A 20442-nucleotide genomic window follows, 5' to 3' on the forward strand; every position below is an offset into this window, starting at 1 on the left:
GGTTCCCTTTTCTCCACATCCTCACCAAAACTTGTTTGTTGGTTGTACTGGAACTTTTTTACAATGCATACTTGCCATATTAAAACAAGAAGAGAAAAGTAGATTTCAAATGTCATTCTTTCAAGGCACAGTAGACTGCATTATTTTATCAAATTAGATATCAAGCATTGTGTTTATTGTGCAGTAATGCTGTGGCTGGGCTAAAAGAATGTACGTATGATACAGCCTCACATTTCCACCTAGATGTCTCACTGTTAACTTGAATACAGCATGACGAACATTGAAAACATCACCTTATCTCCCTCAAAATCTGTTCTAAATGACTTTTTTTTTTCATTTGCTAGTGATACCACCGTTTTTCTGGATATTGAAGCTCAGAACTTCTAACTTGTTTTCTTCTCTTTATTATTTATTTGTAGTCAGTTACAAAGATCTCTGTAGGGTCTCATAGGAAAGATTTATTGCATTCATTCCTCTCCATTCCTATTTTCTATGTATGTTCTCGTTTCTACCCTATTTCACATGATTTTAGTGCTTTAGCCTTTTAGTTGGTTACCATGATTCATTCTTTTCTCTCCTTAGAGCTTTAACTTCTTTTTATCATGTGCTGTCCCACATCCTATATTATTAATAAAAAAATGTCTGCCTTGGTTGGGTGTCATCCCATGCACTGAAAAGTTGCCAGTTCGATTCCCTGTCAGGGCATATGCCCGGGTTGCTGGCTTGATCCCCAGTGCGGGGCATGCAGGAGGCAGCCAATCGATGTTATGCTCTCACATCGATGTTTCTCTCTTCTCCCTCTCTCTCTAGAAAACCAATAAACTATTCTTAAAAAAATAAAAATGTCTGCCTTTTGATGTCTTCACTAACTTCTTTTTTGTTTGTTTGTTTTTTTCTTAACCCTTACCTGAGGATATTTTGTCCATTGATTTTTAGAGAGTGGAAGGGAGAGATGGGGGAGAGAGAGAGAGTGAAAGAAACATTGATGTGAGAGAGACACATTGGTTGCCTCCTGCATGCTCCCTGACTGGGGCCAGTGATTGAACCTACAACCCATTAATGTGCCCTTGACCAGGAATTGAACGTGGGACCCTAACCACAGAGCCACACCAGCCAGGGTTCACTAACTTCTTAAAGATTAATACATGCCACTTTGTTCTTTATTATGTGTCGCCTATATAATACTGGCTGAAGCAATAACATTCACTGTGTTATTTCCATAATTGATCCTCAGTAAAAAGAGGGAAGGGGTAGAGTAGTGATCAAGACAAAGTTTTTGCCTTTTTGGAACTTACATGGTACTGAGGAAGATACATAATAAATATAAAACACTTTTTTTAGGGTATCAATGCTATAAAAAATAATAAAACTGAATAAAGGAACAGAGATGTAGTATTTTAGATAGGGTGGTCTTCTCTTAGGAGCTGACCCCTGAGTATATAGCTGAAGGAGTAAGGTAATATAAATATGAGAGGGAAGAATATTTCAGAGGAATAAAATATTAAGTGTGAAGGCCCTGAAGTTAGGAATGAGCTTGGGTAGTTCATGTATAAGGCCACGATGGCCAGAGCAGAGTGTAGAAGCAATAGAGTAGGAGAAGGTAAAGGCAGCAGGGCGTAGATCACACAGGCCTTGTAAATCATCACAGGGTATTTGAATTTAGTTCTGATTGTGGAAAGAAGCCATTAGATAGTTCTGAGCAGGGGGCTGAAATTTTTCGGTTAGTATTATGTTTGTTCTGGCTCCTGGACAGAGAATAGGCTGTAGGGGAGCAAGAGTGAAATCAGGTAGAGCAGTTATAAGGCTATTGCAATGGTCTAGGCTTTAATTGCTTCTCTATAAATGTTACAGGACTGAAAACCATCCTGGGTAAATTATATTATCTGATAATAGGCAAAAGTCTTCATATCCTTTTCTGGGTAGAGGGGGGTAAATAAATTACAGTGTTGCTTGGTTACAAACTACTATAAAGCCAGGGATGGGCCAGCAGGGAAGGAGTAAAGTATTCACCTGAAGGACCACATAATAGAAAAAAACTCGTTATACACACTTGAAACTCTGATTGATTCCATACTTAGATCATGGATGCAGACTAATAGCTAATATTTGTTTATCACTAAGTACATGCCAGACACTGTACTAGGCACTCTATATTTGATATCACATGTCAGGATACTTTATAAACAATAGTACAAAAATAGAAGAGAGCCCTAGCCAGTTTGGTTCAGTGGTTAGAGCGTCAGCTCTTGCACTGAAGGGTCTTAGGTTCAGATCCAGTCAAGGTCACATACTATTGTGGGCCCCCCCCCCCCCAGCCTAGGCATGTGTGGGGGGTGACCAGTTGATGTGTCTCTCACATTTGATGTTTCTCTCTCCCGCCCTCCCCCTTTTTCACTCTCTGAAAAAAGCAATGGAAAAATATCTTCGAGTGAGGATTACAAAAAAAGCAACCAATGAATGCATAAATGTGGAGAAAAGGGAACTCTCGAGCACTGTTGGTGGGAATGCAGACTGGTGTAGCCACTGTGGAAAGCAGTATAGAGTTACCTCAAAATATAAAAAATGGAACTGCCTTATGACCCAGCGATTCCTCTTCTGGGTATATATTTGAAGAAGCATGAAACATTAATTTGAAAGAATATATGCACCACTAGGTTCATTGCAGCATTATTTATAATAGCCAAGATTTGGAAGCAGCCCATGTGCCCATCAGTAGATAAGTGGATAAAAAAGCTGTGGTACATTCATACAATGGAATACTAACTCTGCCGTAAGAAAGAAGGAAATCTTACCTTTTGTGACAGTGTGGGTGGACCTGGAGAGTATTATGCTAAGGGAAATAAGCCAGTCAGAGAAAGACAAATACCATATTATTTCATCCATATGTGGAGTCTAATGAACAAAATAAGCTAACAAACAAAATAAAAAACTAAAAACCCATCTTCCTTTTGTAATATATTCCAGAATTGTATAATTCTTAAACTACTTCCAAAACTTGGAAGGTTGTTCCCTTTCTGCTTTTTTATTTTATTGATTTTGATTTTTTACTTTGAGAGTACGTTTATTAAAGCTGGGAACAGTGAAACAAAGACGGGCTTAGGATAAAAGAAGCAACAGGAGAAAGTCTAGGTGGGCTGCTTTGGCTCTCTTACAGATGTTATAGGAAAGAAATGAGCTAGGTGGGGCTGCTTTGGTTCACTGGAAAGTCAGAGAAAAGGGGGCCTTGGAGACAGGTTCAGGGGGTTAGCCCAGGACCTTCCCATTGCTCCCCTGGTTGCAAATCTCATGGGGACTCTTAGAGTTTAGGAGAGACACACCTGAGAGGAAAGAAAGGTGGGGTATGCTCTTGGGAGGGAGAGCACGCCCACTTACTACTTTTTAAAACTATCTTTTTTGAAATTACATTTTATCAATAATATATGGTACAGATAGAAAGATTTAGTGTTGTAAACTTATTGTAAAATGCATGGATAATGAATTGTTTTTTTCTGTTGTTTTTTTTCTCCCTGATTAGCTGCTGGGCTATAGTGAAAAGCCGATAAATCTACAGATGTTTATTGGAACAGCAGATGATCGATATTTACGACCTCATGCATTTTACCAGGTGCATCGAATCACTGGGAAGACAGTTGCTACTGCAAGCCAAGAGATAATAATTGCCAGCACAAAGGTTCTGGAAATTCCACTTCTTCCTGAAAACAATATGTCAGCCAGGTATTTTGAAACATACCCACAAATGGACAGTTTTTTCTTTTCCTAAAACAACTTTTAGAAAAAACATTCACTTCTTTTTATTGTACAAAAATAAAATATTTGTTGTTCTAAATTAACTGAATAACATTATGTAAATAATCAGAGTACATTTGCTAAGGTTGGTAGCATATTTCCAGAAAGCAACTTCAATTCAGCAAAAGTTTATGAACCCATGTAGTACTAGCCAAGCAGTAGGTGATATAGAGATAAAATATTTGGACTTTTTTCAAGTAGCTCATAGTCTAATAGGGTAAACAATGAATAAACAATTGTGGTACAATTGTGATCGATATGTTTCTTTCAAGGAAAACTTTGACTTTACCCTTAGGTGACCAACTTCCGAATGAGTATGCAATAGAGTTTTGTTCTAGTATATTAGTTAGGATTATATATAGTTGCCTGTTATAGAAACTTGAAATACAGTGGCTTTAAACAATTGGAGATTTAGTTTTGTATCCCATAATAGAAATATACACATAGGAATTTTAGGGCTAGCTCAGTGGCTTTTAAATCATTGGGTTCCCAAGTTCCTTCCGTTTTTTTCTTCCCTACAATTTTTAGTATGTGATTTCTTTTTTCTCTTTTAAAATATGTTTTTTATTGATTTTAGAGAGAGAGGAAAGGAGAGGGGGAGAGAGAGAGAAACCTCGATCGGCTGCCTCCTGCACACCCACTACTGGGGATCAAGCCTGCAACCTGAGCATGTGCCCTGACCAGGAACTGAACCGGTGACATTTTGGTCCACGAGATGATGCTCAACCAACTGAGCCACACCAGCCAAAGCTAGATGTGGTTTCCACTCTTAAGATTGCCTCATGATTTAAAGTGGCTGCTGGAGCTCTAGTCATCACAATCATAATCCCAGAAGGAATAAGGAAGAAGCTGTAAAAGAGAACTTCCATTTGAGTCAGGCTTCTTTAAAGAGCTTGTCCCAGAAACCTACCCACCACACCTCATTGATCATCCTTGTATGTAAGGAAGACCTGGTTAATTTTTTTTACCTGAATACACTGCCACCTTGAACAGTATAGGGGCCTATAACTAAGGAAAAAGGGAAGAAGGGACATTTAGTAGGCAGCTATTAATATGCCACAACCAGGTATGTGAAACTTACAGTGAAGTTTGTTACAGAAGTTACTTCCAACTACAATATAGACCTTTCTTAAAATGGCAGTAACATCTATTTCTGCCTGTTGCAAAAACAGATATCAGTCTCTAGCTCTTCTCTTTTAAATTTATATTTAACTTATTTTGTTAGGTAAACTAAATATACCCCTGAGAACATAGCAATTTGTGATATAATTCTATTATAAAAATAAGAACTTGCCTGAAGAAATAATTTATCCTGTTACTTGTTACCAGAAAAGACAAGTTAATATACATTTAAATAAAATCTTATTTTGCCTGTTTTGTTCAAACCCAGTAATTCATTGCACAAGGACTATAACAGTTTTTTCATGGCAAAGGCAGGCAGCTAGTTGATGATCTGTACTCTTAAATTTCTGTGTTCTACGATTGAGAAAGAGCTTGCTTCAACCAGTGCTTGTTCAGGCACTTGAGCAAAACTCTTAAGGAAAACATTGACTTTGCCTCCAGACATCCTATTTGACCCATTTTCAAATAAGATAAGGTGGCCAGCCTCTGAATGAGAATGCAAGTCTGCCTCCCTTTTACCTTAGGATCTTTTTCATCTAGTATCAAAAGCATATACAATTAGTCAGCTGCAGAGGAGCATTTAAAACTCAGCTTTGAACCATTTTTTTTTCTTAGAACTGACAAAATTGATCCCTGAGAGACACTTTTCAGGCCATGTTTCTGTTTATCCCTCTGGATATTTGCAGTACTTGACTTGAATCAAGTTAAATAGAAAATCACATGAAGCTTATTATGCTTTTTTTTAATGTTTTCATTGATTTTTTTTAGAGAGAGAGGGAAAGGGAGAGAGAGAAACATCAATGAGAAACTTTGATCGGCTGCCTCCTGCACACCACCTACTGGGGATCGAGCCCAAAACCCGGGCATGTACCCTGACTGGATATCAAACCTGTGACCTCTTGTTGCATGGGATGATGCTCCACCAACTGAGCCACACCAGCTGGGCTTATTATGCTTCCTTACTTTGCTTGAAGGACAGTAAAAGAAATAGTCATAAATACTTCTTTATAATCTGAAAAACCACTGTTTTTTAGGTTGGTAATTATACACACACGCACAATCCTTTCAAGTTAAAGGAAAAATTTGGTATTTTCTGATGACATGGTAGATTTTGCTTTACCAGACCAGGAGAAACCTATAAAAACTTTATAGCATTTATTTTTTGCTTTGGCTTCCAGGAAGTTCATGATTAAGTCAATTATAGTAATTATAGTAATTCATATAACCCTAGATTTAGGATATATTTATTTCCTGTTCCTTCTATTTAAAATTTTTTTTTTCTTTTTTTCTTGACCTTGTTTGTATTCATGTTGTAAATTCCCTTATCCTTTCTAAAATGAATATATAAATAAATTAAAGAAAATACAAATTCTTAAGAAATTGGGAAAGTCTCACACAACAAATAATATGGAAAAAAATCAGAAAAGTAGGGTCTGAACATATCTGCCTTCTCCTTTTTCTATGTACTAGTACATGGAACAGAGGTAGTCATGATTCATGTCCTTTTTCCAACAGTCTTGGCATATACTACCTGCCTGGATCACACCATAAAGGACAAAGCTGCAGAAATACAATTATTAATAGTAACAACCAACTAGCCCCCTCACCCCATCCTACCATACCTAAAACTTCTCTGGCCATTCTGGATGTTAGATTGGAAGCAAGAATTCTATGGGAACCAGGGCTTGTAGCAACATTGTGTGTGTTTAAGAAAGGTTTGAGTAAGGAACATCTGGGAAGTTACCAAACCTAAGAAATGTTTTCTGTGTACCTTAGATAACAGGGCAGCTAATACTAAATGAGCTTCTTTTCCCAAGAATAATTACTATGATAAGCTATAGTAGTGGAATGTAATAGAGTTTTACATAGTGGTAGATAAAATTTTGTGAATGATAGATAAGACCATTCATTGTTCAGAATAATTGATGCATCAGTGAATTATAGGTATATGTTAAATGGTTCTACAGTTCTCTAAAAAGCAATGAGTGGGGGAAAATTGGCAGATAGTCCCCTTGTTTTGCCTAAGGAGGCTTGGTCATTTCAATCCTAATCTCTCTTGGATGTATAAGAGCCTCTATCTAAAACCAGTTCACTAACCCATAAGCCATAGAGCCACCACCCTACAAGATACTTTAAATATAGGATGCCAGTATTCGTTGCCTTACCTTACTGATACCTCCTTCCTGTTTTTAAAACTAGATGAATATGGATGTGACAGAGTTACATTCTGATAGTTTTAGTTGTAAACCGACTCGAATAGTTATTTCCTTGCCGATATATGTAGTTTTTTTGTGTTGGGTGTGTTTTTTTTCCCTTTTGTCTTGCATTTCTTAGCCAGTTTTAAGATTGTCATTTCTGATTCTCTTATTCCAGATTTTCTCTTAGAAGCTTAGCTTTCTGCTAAAATACCTTCCCTCAAAGCTCAATAAAATATATGATCTCTGGTGTTTCCTCCTAAAGACTCTTGTTGGCATGTTAACATAAATAATCACTACCTGATACAATTTGATCAATACTGCTTTGAGCTAAAGTGCAGTTGTTTGATATTAGTTAAATATTTATTGTATTTATTTTCAAAAGTATTTTCTTTTTTAGACATTTCTTCTTTGTCTTTCTGAAGATGAAAATATTCATCTTTTTGGGGATTCTTTCTTGTGCTTTACTGGTTCTTAATCTTGATAACCTAGTAATATACATTGTCCTTCAAAGAACCTTCTGTGGCCTTTGAGCAGTGAGCATTAGAATTGGAAATACTGGTAGGTACAGGAAAATAACAGTGAGTGCCATGGAGAGAGTAAACTTTAACTAGAATGCTGATCATTAGTTATCCATTTGCTATATTCTTCCAATATGTTTCCTACCATGATTATGTGTTAAGCAACCATAGTTAGTAAGAAATTTTGAAGGTAATGAAATGTTAAACATTAAATGCCAAAGCTGTAATTTTGTATGTGTATTCTTTAGACATATGTAATACAGTTTAGAAACTATAGAAACTTACAGTTTAGAAACTTTAGAAATATGTAATATAGTAAGATATATAAGAATTGTAGCCTGATGGATTGTTTTATTAATAAGCATATCACTATAAAAATCTGTGCTGTTAATGACATTTGTGGTCCTGTAAATGAATCTTTTCTGGCCTAGTTACATACATAGAATTAACCAGTTTTTTTACTCTGTGTTTCACTTATCTAGTTCTGTAAAACAAACCACCCCCCAAATTGAATGCCTTTGAATAATAACTTTATTTATTTCATGATTTTTTGGGTTGACTAGACTCAGCCAGTTCATTCATGTGGTGTTAGCTAGGATCACTCATGCACCTGAATCCAGTTGGTAACTTAGCTGGGTTTGGAACATCCAAGATGGCTGGAGTAGTTAAGGATTGTCTCAGCCATTCTCTCCTGCATGCTATTTGGACTTCATAGTGGCTCAGGGCTCCAAGAGGAAGTTATGAGGCTTCTTAGGTGCTAGACTTATAACTTACACAGCATCACTTGGCCACATTCTGTAAGGCCAGCTTTCAAGGAGAGGAGACATAGAAACTCTAGGAGAAGTGACATGCAAGAACAGGAATGGGAAGGAATTATTGACAGCCATATTTGCAGATAATCTATCACACTATTATACTTTTGTCATACAAAAACTTTTTTTTAAATTCCCATTTATCTCTTCTTTACCCTCATCGACGTCCCCTTACCCACCTTTTCCTCTGGTAATCACTGTACTGTTGCCTGTGTCTATGAGATTTTCATTTTTTGTTTTGTTTTTTGCTTAATCCCTTTACCTTTTTCAAACATTTTTGATTTTTGATTTTAGCTAATGATAGTTCTTCCCTTCCAAATTAACAATGGCTGTTTAGCTGAGTTGTTTAGAACCACTAATTATCAGTAAGCAAGTAAATTTTTTATATATTTTTTTCTCCCTAGTATTGACTGTGCAGGTATTTTGAAACTCCGAAATTCAGATATAGAACTTCGAAAAGGAGAAACTGATATTGGCAGAAAGAATACTAGAGTACGACTTGTGTTTCGTGTACACATCCCACAGCCCAATGGAAAAGTTCTTTCTCTGCAGACAGCGTCTATACCGGTTGAGTGCTGTAAGTGAGCTTGTGATGTTTTAAAATTTTGTTTGCAATAGGTTATGATTTTTTGTTTTGCTTGTAATGTGATGTTTGAATCAAAAGTGTAGACTGAGGCACAGAGTCTGGGTAGCTGATGTGCTTTTCTTGCATGGAAATAAGCTGCGTGGTTAGGTGGGAGGAGTAATGATCTTGAAGTTAAAAAATGGTTTCTTGTTATAATTTGATCCTAGGTAGCTGTATGACTATAGACCAATTCTCTTGACCACGATTTTTTTTTCTTAAAACTTTTTATTTATTTTTAGAGAAAGAAAAAGGGGGAGGGAGGGGGGAGGGAGGGAGGGGGAGAGAGAGAGAGAGAAACATCAATGTGAGAGAGACACATCAACTGGTTGCCTCCCGCATGTGCCCTGACCAGGGCCAGGGATCAAGCCTGCAACTGAGGCACATGCCCTTGGCAGGAATCGAATCTGGGACCCTGCAGTTTGTGGGTTGACGCTCTAACCACTGAAAAACCGGCTAGCGCAATATGTTTTCTTTTTTTCTTTTTTAAATATATCTTCATTGATTTCAGAGAGAGGAAAGGAGAGAGATAGAGAAATAGAAACATCAATGATGAGAGAGTCATTGATCGGCTGCCTCTTGCACGCCCCCCACTGGGGATCGAGCCTGCAACCCGGGCATGTGCTCTGACCGGGAATTGAACCCTGATCACCTGGATCCTAGGTCGACACTCAACCATTGAGCCACACCCAGCCGGGCTATATGTTTTCTTGACTACATGGTGTTTGTCCTTTAGAAACATGTCTCCTTTTAATTGTATGCAACATAATTACACATCTTTGGATTTAATGTGTCTTTTATAATTATATTAGATTGATCAATTTTAACAGTTGTAGAGAAGAAATGTATTAAAAACTTAAGCTAAAAAGAGAAAAGCTGGATGAGGTGAATGTGTTGAAGTCAATATGAAGTTGCAAACATTAGGTAATTTCTCTTTATTAGTTGGTTTCTTTACAGTTGTAGTTTAACAAAATAATTTAGCAATCACATAAATCTAATGAATCTATCTTGTTTTCTAAATAATGTAGTTATTTTAGTGGATATTGTCACTATTGTCTTGAATTGTAAAAGCCTAGAGTTTGCTTCTCTATTTTCATTTTATAGCTTGAATTTGTCATTTATATATGAAAAATTGTCAACTAATATTCTGTTTCTTTTCAACTATTAAAAATAAAACAGCCCAGCGGTCTGCTCAAGAACTTCCTCATATTGAGAAGTACAGTATCAACAGTTGTTCTGTAAATGGAGGTCATGAAATGGTTGTGACTGGATCTAATTTTCTTCCAGAATCAAAAATCATTTTTCTTGAAAAAGGACAAGGTAAATAATACAAGATTTGTGTTGATTGACCTCAAACTGAGGGGCAAAAGGGTGAAATGAATTACTCATATATTTCACTGATATTAAACACAAAATAGTTTTTTTAATTTTCATATAAATGTTAAGTTTTCATTATGGATGTCTCAAAAGTATGTATACACACACACACACACACACATATGTACATAGATATATACACACACACATGTGCACACACATATACATACATATCTATATTCAAAAGAATTGAAAACATGTCACACAGAAATTTGGACACAAATGCTTATAGCAGCATTATTCATAATAGTCAAAAAATGGAAACAGTCCAAGTGCTCATCAACTGATAAATGGATAAACAAAATGTGTGGTATATTCAGCCATAAAAAAGAATGAAGTGGTGATTCATGCTACAACATGGATGAACCTTGAAAACATTGTGCTAAATGAAAGAAGCCAGCACAGAATGTCCAGAATAAGCAATTTATAGAGACTGGAAAATAGATTAGTGGTTGTAAGAGGTTGGAGAGAGGTATTAATGGGGAGTGACTACTAATGGGCATAGGGTTTCTGGAATTAGATAGAGGTGATGGTTGTAGAGCTCTGTGAATATAAAAACCTTTTAAAAGCTTGAATTTTATGTATACTTATATGAATTATTTTATTTATATTTATTGATTTTTAGCTAGCTAGCTAGATCTAGAGAGAGAGAAAGGAGAGAGAGAAACATTGATTTGTTGTTCCACGTATTTATGTATTATTCATTGGTTGTGAAACCTGAGACAAAATGGTCCGGGCTGCCTGTCACTACTTGAGCCAAATTAAGCAGATACAAAGTTGAGTCACATATGAGTATTTCAGTAATGCTGGCAGTATGAAGAGAGCAGCAGGTCATCCTGTAAATTCTGCTCTAACTTCCCCTACTAGCCTGCTGATTATATATAGATAAGGAAGAAAGTCTATCTGCAAGAGGGGAAGGTTAAGGGCTGCAGGGTCGGTGGTCTGTGTGTCTTTTTCCAAGATCTTGAAGTCCGATTACAAGGTAGTTAATCTTCTATGATGTTAAAAAGAGCTCTTCATTTTCCTGGGACCAGAGAATGGTCAGCATTCCTGAGGCAAACTCCTGGAGGGGGCTAGGGTCCAGGCACAGCAACCAAATCAGAGCGTCTCCTGTCCAAGCTTCTAATTATGGCTTGGTGTTTCCAGTAATAGCCTTCATCCAGGAGCCTACCAAGAGTCACCTCCTTAGAACAAGGACACACATATTTGATCTAGGAAATTCCTAGGACCTCTGTGTCAGGAACCAAATATTAGAACAAAAGATGTTCCTAGTGCTCTTATTAGGACATTACAAGGGTTTTAGGAGCTCTATGCTGGGAGCTGGAAGCAGAGACCAATATATATTTCTTCTGTTACTTCACGCCAGTATTTATTTCTCCTAAGTTTTCTAATTTATTGACATTATCTCATAATATTCACTTACATCTGGAATTATATGCCTCTAAAAAAGTTAGTCCTTCTATTTATTTGTGTCATCTCTTTTTTTAATTAGCTTTTCCAGCGTGCTTGGCTTTGCTGGTCCTTTCAATTGTGTCTTTGTTTCTTTAATTTCTATATTTTTCCTTCTTTTAAACTTTTAGGGGAGCTTAATTTTTTTTTATTAATTTAAATACTTATCTCATTCACTTTTTATCCTTTCATCTTTTTTAAACTTAAGTGTTTGAGGCTGTACATCACCCTATAGCATGTCTTGTGTAATTTCAGTACTTCTTTTTCCACTGAATCTTTTTTCTTGGAGATTAAATATGTTCTAGTCTTCTAAACATTTTCTTTCCCTTGACTCTATCATCCTCATAAGCTGTGGTTTCTTTTCTCTTTCACTTATCACCCAGCCTCTCAAACAAGTAATGTCATCTGCCTTCATTGCCTTACCTGCTACTTACTTTTCAGTCTTTTGTCTTTCACTATATTGAAATCTTAACCTCCTAAAAATTTGACAGTCAGCTATCCACTCTTCTTAACACCCTTTTCTTTCTTGGCTTTTGTGTAATTGTGCTTATCTGGTTCTCAATCATCTTTCTTTAACTGTTCTCAGTCATCTCTCTTTATCAGCCTTCTTGGCCCTTAAATTTAGATGTTCCCCAAGGTTCTATATTCAGCTTTTTTTTCATTCATTATATTCCTTCATTCTGGGACATTTCATCAGCTACCAAATCTTTATTTATAGTCACATTCTTCCTCCTAAATAAATTTCTAACTGGTGCTTAAAAGTACCCACTTAATACTGCTATTTATGTCCCACTGATACTTAAAATATGAAAATATGTTAGACTTCACAAATAAGTTCCTCTTACTGGGTTCTACAACTTCATTAATATCAGAACCTGCCTCCTTCTTCTTGGGTTGGAAAACATGTTTCCAAATGTCTTGTCCCTTAAAATTCACTTCCTTTCAGCCCCTGCAACCCTGACCAGTACCTGCCCACCTTAAAGAAATATCAATTTTGTTTTGCAATTTATTAATTTATCCCTTATATATAAAGCAACTGCTATGTGAAAGACACTAGTCTAGGCATTAGAGATATAATAGTAAATAAAACCTTCAGGTTACCTGCTTTGATAGAGCCTGCATTCTATTAGGCACGTACATAGACAAACATAAACAAGTAAGTGAACAAGATAATTCCAGATAAAAGTGCTATGAAGTAAGAGAGTAAAGTAATAGTGACCAAATGGTGAATGAATGTCTGCAGAGGTAATATTTTGAGGGAAAGAAGAAGTATGAGGAAGAGATAGTATCCCAAAACCTTCCCTTTCTGTTATAAAAATTCATGTGTGGCCCTAGCCGTTTTGACTCAGTGGCTAGAGCATCAACCCATGAACTGAAGGGTCCCAGGTTTGATTCCTGCCAAGGGCACATACCTCCATTGCAGGCTCCATCCCTGGCTCTGGTCGGGGCACGTGTGGGAGGCAACCAATCAATGTCTCTCTCTCTTTCTCTCTCTCTCTCCCTTCCACTCTCTCTGAAAAGTAATGGAAAAAATATCCTTGGGTGAGGATTTAAAAAAAAAAATCAGTTTCATTGTAGAATTCACTGTATTTAATCCAGAGCTTTACTTTTAAGAGCTTGTTTTCAAAAAATTTATTTTAATCCTCACCCGAGGACATGGGACATGCTTAGAGAGAGAGAAACATCAATGTAAGAGAGTCAAATCAACTGGTTGTTGCCTTCCGTATGAGATTGAACCCGCAACCCAGGTATGTGCCCTGACTGGGAATAGAACTGTCAACCTTTTGTTGCACAGGATGATGCTCAACCAACTGAGCCACTCTGGGCAATAGCTTTTGATTTAAATGGAATCATGTTACGTGGTGGCAGTTAACTGACTTGCAGTTGTGAACATGTAACTCTCATTCTGAAAGCACCTTCAGTGATGTCTTCAGTTTTTAGGCTCCCAATGTGGCATTCAGGCCACAATCTGTTGCCTGTCTTTTCAGCCTCATTTCTTACCGCTCCTTGCCTCATACTTTATACTCCACCAACACAGCTGCTTATGGTTCCCTACGTCATGTGGTTTCTTGCCATCTTGCTTTTTGTTCATGCTCTCTGTGTGGCCTAGACTACCCTTCCCCCCACATTATCTGAATTCCTCCTTATATTTAAGCCTTAGTTCAAGAGCTCCTCAGGAAGCCTTTCTTGTCCCACACCTCCATCCCAAGACTAGGATAAGGACCCTGACCTCTGTACTCTTGGTACTTCCAGAATGTGTTTTTATTAGTTAGTGTAATTACCACATTTCATTATAATGAACTGTTTGTATTTGCTTTTCACCCATAGAATGAAGGCAGGGTATCCTGTTTCCATTATGTTAGTAACTCAGAGTGCCTGGCACAGGGGACCCAGCACATGATTGCTGAACTGAGCTGTAATTCTAAGTAGGCATATAATTTGTCTATAGTGTTTCTTGTGTACAAAGATAGACATTACCTAGTTACTGGGCTGGAAAATGGTAGTCACAATCTGGAAGGTATTTGATTAAATCCTAGTATCTTTTTTTTTTTTTTTAATATATCTTTATTGATTTCAGAGAGAGGAAAGGAGAAAGAGAGATAGAAACATCAATGATTAGAGAGTCATTGATCGAGCCCACACATCCGGCATGTGCCCTGACTGGGAATCGAACCCTGATTGCCTAGATCCTAGGTCGACTCTTAGCCGCTGAGCCACTCCTGGCTGGGCTCTCCTAGTATCTTTTTAATTTTTATTTTTTTTAGTTAATCCTCACCGAGGATTTTTTTTTTCCATAGAGTTTTAGAGAGAGTGGAAGGGGAGGGAGGGATGGAGGGGGAGAGAGAGAGAAACATCGGTTTGTTGTCTCCTGCACGCATCCCAGTTGGGGCTAGGGTTTGAACTGGCAAACCAACTATGTGCTGTTGACTGCGAATCGAACCCAAGACCCTTCGGTGTGCAGTCCAGTGCTCTAACCACTGAACCACACTGGCCAGGGCTTGTCTCCTAATATCTTCATAGACCAGATGAAGTCATGCTGGCGCTGAAGATACTTTTAAAGGTTAGTCACTGGGTGAATGCCCATGACATAAAAAGAATGCTTTAGAATAGCTGTTCATTAGACTAGAGTGAGAGCTTTAGTAGTAGGTGGGGCTCTCCCCAGGTAAACAATTCACTTGGGATGAAGAGACAGAAAATATGCTGCCAGATCTTCAGGTGACACAAATCTGGAAAGCACAGAAGCCTATTTTAGAAGACCATCAATACCTAAAAAGATCTTGACAAGCCAAGCGATCTAAGGAAATGAAGTCTGTTAGAGAGAAATTAAGGTAACAAGGGTTGGAGAGGAACCCCAGCTGCAGAAGTGCAGTGTGGGAGCTTGAGCTTGGCAGTGGGAAATGTGGCAGACTGAGGGACATTTGCTGATCACACAGTAAGCGTAAGAGAAAACATGGTGTAGCTGTCTCAGAAAACTTTTATTAACAGAGACACAGCATCTCTACATAAGGTTGACAAGAACCTCAGTTACTGCCTACAATGTGAGTCATTTCTCACCTGGGCTATTCAGTCCTGGGCCTGGTGCATTTGGAGGGAGATGATCACACTGGAGGAATCTTCAAAGAACAGTGATCAGGAAAGCTGAACTATTGTATAAGGGATAGCTGCAGAATTGGGCATGCTAACCAGCAGGAGACACAGGCAAACAGCTGCTTTTAAACATCTGAAATCTTGTCTCACAGAGAAGCACTGAAGATTTTTTGGGTGGTGACTACAAGGAGTAGTACTTCAACCAGTGATTGGATATTTTAAGGGGACAGAGTTAATCTATCAGAAAGAGCTTTCCAGCAGCAGTTATTATCCAAAGATGAAATGGGTTGCTTGGTAAGAAAGTGAATTTTCCATTAGTAAAGTCATGCAGGCAGAAGTAGGCCACCTCTTGGTGGAGATGCTCTCACAGGATTTTCAAATATCACTTGGTGTAGAATAAACTCTATGGCCTGCTAACTTGGGAAGCCAAAGATCTTTTCCCCATTTTCCCCCCATGAGTACACATTTTATTTTCATAACGGAAGTCAGTGAGAAACAGATTCCCTTTGCCAATAAATTTGTGTTACTAAATACATTAGATTTTGTTTATATGCTTTGTCACTTGAATTACTTTTAACTATAAATTATTTCTTTCAACAGATGGACGACCTCAGTGGGAGGTAGAAGGGAAAATAATCAGGGAAAAATGTCAAGGGGTAAGAAATTTACTTTATTTCTTTAGAAATATTTAAGAAGCTTAATGAGAAAATTGGATAACACTGCTTATGATGTAGATGGAGGAGCCTTTTATCTATTGAGTAATAGAAAAGTAAATTAAAATATTTAGAAATTTGGATGTGAGGTAGGTACTTTCTGATATTAAAATTAAAGTTTAGGGAAGGTAATTGGTGTCTTCCCCTTTTTTGTGTATAGGAAAGGAGAAATTAGAAATGAAAGATTATTAGAATGAATTTTCCATTAGTTAAGGCATGCAAGCAGAAGTTGGCCATGTCTTGGTGGAGATGCTCTCACAGGAAGTTTCTAAGTGAAGTTACTGTTAATTTATTTCTCTGAATTCAGTAAAGAGATAAAACAGATTCAGTAAAGACCATAGATAGTGGGCAAAAAAATAGGAGGACGACAAGACTTCGGGGATTTGTGTATTTAAGCACACCATTCCCAACTCCTCAGCATCAAACCATTCAGGATTCAACACAAAGCTGAGTTTCCTTCCTGGTTGGAATAGAGACAGAATCTTCTCTAGGACAGAGAATACCACTTCCCACGCTCTCCAAAGACCTTGGAGAAATTAGGTTAAGGGTAGCAATCGGTGAAGCTAAAGGTTTTCACCCTGCTTGTGTAAAATTATTTTTTATAGGGATATAAATTTTGTGTATTGCCAATTTAAAACATTTTGAATATAAAATTTAAGGTAAATCTAAACTATAACATAACTTGAGAAATATTAAACTTGATCAAAAAACAGAATAAGCCCTCGCCAGGTAGCTCAGTTAGTTGGAGTGTCACCCTGTACCCAAAAAGTTGCAGGTTCCATTCCTAGTCAGAGCACACACCTAGGTTGTGGGTTCGATCCCTGGTCGGTGCATACATGTTTCTTTCTCACATCAGTGTTTCTCTTTTCCTTCCTCTCTCTCTAAAAATCAATAAAAACATATCCTCAGGTGAGGATTTAAAAAAAACAAAAACAACAGAACAGACTTTCAGTTAAGATGTATAGTAACATGTAACAATCAGTAGTACAAAGTATTTCACTATATAGTATATAAGACTTTTTATTTCTGCTACAACTAGAAACCTAATTGGGTGAGTAAAAAACAATTTTTCCTTTAATGATTTACTTTAAATAGTTTATCTCTTTAAATTAAAGTATCCATAGACTGAAGTATCCATAGAATAAATCTCCAGACATGATCAGTTGATATGCATAATGATCCATGATGGAAGGGCCTGGGTAGATAAGACTCATGAGTAGTGCTGAGTTTAGCAGGTGCATTTCATTTATAGTTCTGAGTGTAACACAATCTTGCTTTCCATGCTCCTTAGGCTCACATTGTCCTTGAAGTTCCTCCATATCATAACCCAGCAGTTACAGCTGCAGTGCAGGTGCACTTTTATCTTTGCAATGGCAAGAGGAAAAAAAGCCAGTCTCAACGTTTTACTTACACACCAGGTAAGAGGAGTTGTGATGGTTTACTACAAACCTTTCTTTCATAATGAATAAAAAGTTACTGAGTGAATCCTATATTAGAATGTTCAAAGTAGGGTGATTCATAATCAATAAAAATCCCAACCATATGCTAATCTCTAAAACTTTTTTTGACTTTAAATATTAGATGTGATATCAGTTGTTATTTTGTAATCATTTATTATAAGAAAATTGGAAGTTTTAATGTAGATTTGAAGTGTGTTTTTCAAAAGCTACCAAAAATCACCAGTACTATAGGATGAGCAGGTGTTTGTGAATATGTATGAACTCCCCTTGTGCCCTTACTACTGCAAGAGCTTTAACAGGGGATTACATGATCAAATTTGTGTTTCAGAAGTCATTTTTTTTACAATATATAAATGTATCAAATTAACGTGTTGTACACCTTAAATTTACACAATGTTATATGTCATATATACTCAATAAATTAAAAAGTTAAAAATAAATTTATTTTCCCCATATTTCTTCGGTCTCTGTAAGATGTCAGTGACTAGTTGTTTTCAAATTACTGACTGTGGAGAGTGATTTATATGGGAGAGGCCCAATGTTAAAAAGGTGATTCAAATAGGTAGAGTGTTTTGAATGTACAGATGAGAGAGCACTGATAATGATAAAAGAATATCAGGTTTCTGACAAAGTTGGGAGGGGATAGGATTTAAAATATAGAAATTGGAATGGGCCTTAGGAGGAAGAACAGGAGAGAAGGTAAAGAAAATGAACAAGATGGATGTGCATTAGGAAGATTTATTGATATAGTATTGGAGAGTTTAGGGGGTTTCCATATAACAGTGTCAGTTTTTTTTTCTGTAAATGACGTGGAGTTTCCTGTTGTGAGAAGTGGGGAGTGTGGTGATTTGGCAGTTTGAAGAGTGTGGAGAAGTTTGATACAGTTGTACATAAAGTCCAAGAGTTATCAAATGCTGTTGAGATTGGGGACTGTAAAGTCTAACCTGAAGTAAGAAGGGAGAGGGATTCTGGGATTGGGGGGCAGGGAGCATGGTGTTGACAGATTAGAGGTTTTGATTAATCTGTGATAGTGGTAGTAATTGAATGGTAAACAGAAAAGAGAGTGTGATGCATTTATAATATTAGCCTATGAACTGGGATGACAATATAAAGGCAGTGTCCTGATGGGCATTCCATATGAGAGTGGAAATCATTGGGGCCCCCAGAGTGCAGAGAGAATATTGGATTGGACTCCAGCTGTCATCACAAGCTTTATGGTTGTCAGAATACAAATCAAGTGGCACACTAACAGGAGGAATGGACACATAGGAGTGTTTGGACAGTCCTTGTTCTGGTTGATTGCTGTTTTTTCTCTGTAGCATTTGACATTTTCTTTTTTAAAAAAATGAAATTTTGAATAAAAGTTTTACAAAAACAAATACATTACTTTGAATTTTTTAAAAAGACAAGTTGAAAAAATATTTTAAAGCACCCAAATTCTCTTCCATCTGAAACTATCATTTTGTCCTTCTAGATCCTTTTGATCCATATGTAGACACAACTTCTTAAAAATAGAAATGGAACAATACCATACCATATATACTAATTTTGTAACAGCATTTTTATTTTTTAAAATATGTTTTTATTGATTTCAGAGAGAGAGAGAGAAACATCAATGCTGAGGGAGTCATTGATTGGCTGCCTCCTGCATGCCCTCTACTGGGGATCAAGCCCTAAACCTGGGCATGTGTCCTGACTGGAATCGAACCGTGACCTCCTGGTTCATAGGTCTACATTCAACCACTGAGCCACGCCGGCCAGGCAACATAAGCATTTTTATTTTTCCTCATCATTGGATAGAATTCTACAGAATTTTAATAGCTTCTTAGTATTCTAGTATATGGCCCTGTCTTTATGTTAGAGTTACTTTGTCTTGTTAATTTGTATGAACTCTTTATGTTAAAGATTTTAGCCTTTATGTTTGTGGCAAATAAATCTTATTAAAATTTTACCTATAAAATGTTTAGATATTCATAAGTTTCTTGTTTTTTATTAAAGGATTTGTCAATTTGTTACCTTTTGGCAACCCCTTAGCAATAGGAGTCTGTCCAATGTCAATATTACAGTGGAGAAATAATCATTAATTACAAATGATTGATACTTTTAATTTTTTTTTAAATTAGAAATGATATTTAGTATTATTTGTCCCACAATCAGTTTACTTTATTAAATGAAGATAAAGTTAATGGAGCACAGAGCTCTTCCCTAGTGGTGCTGTCTGAACTTCTTCCCAGCTTCTAGCTCTTCAGAACTTCTGATGTGAGAGCCCCACCCCACCCCAGCATCCCTAAAGTTGTTGAAGGGAATGTACCTCCATCTGAAGCATAGTTTGTGTTGGAGGTATCATCTGAGTTCTGGTTTTAGAATAATGGGGCTTTTAGGGGCAGCATTAGAGCCAGACTCTCATGTATAATATTTGCCTGTGGGAAAATGTATTCTGTGTTCTAAGTAGTTGATTGGACAGACCAACTTTTGGTTGTGGTTGTTTTGATTGGGAGAGAAAACTTGCCTTTCAGTCAGGATATCAAGTCTCAGTTCTGCCGTAGTCTATACCCACTGATTAACCTCTCTATAAAATGAGGATATAAGACCAAAGCAATGGTTTTCAAATTGTTGAAAATATTTTCTTCTTCAAATAAATTCTCATGCAATATATAAAAAAGGATGAAAGCAAGCTTAGGTGCTCTGTTTGTACTAAGAGGGGGAATCCAGAAAGTTTCTACTCTTTGGATCCTACTCTTCCATATCCACCACTTGAACGAAGAGCATGAGGCTTCTCATACTTTGAAAACCACAA

At 37.0% G+C, this 20442-nt stretch overlaps 1 protein-coding gene across 1 annotated transcript in view; it reads left to right on the top strand.

Annotated features, from left to right (window-relative positions):
* The window catches only part of NFATC3 (nuclear factor of activated T cells 3), an 81639-nt gene that overhangs the window by 40647 nt on the left and 20550 nt on the right, over positions 1–20442 (top strand). The window contains 5 exon segments of the mRNA XM_081119223.1: positions 3515–3714; positions 8841–9013; positions 10238–10378; positions 16073–16128; positions 17477–17603. Of these exon segments, the coding sequence (XP_080975349.1) occupies positions 3515–3714; positions 8841–9013; positions 10238–10378; positions 16073–16128; positions 17477–17603 (697 nt within the window).

The sequence above is a fragment of the Miniopterus schreibersii genome (genome assembly GCF_964146895.1).
Source record: "Miniopterus schreibersii genome assembly, chromosome: 18".
NCBI lineage: Eukaryota > Metazoa > Chordata > Mammalia > Chiroptera > Miniopteridae > Miniopterus > Miniopterus schreibersii.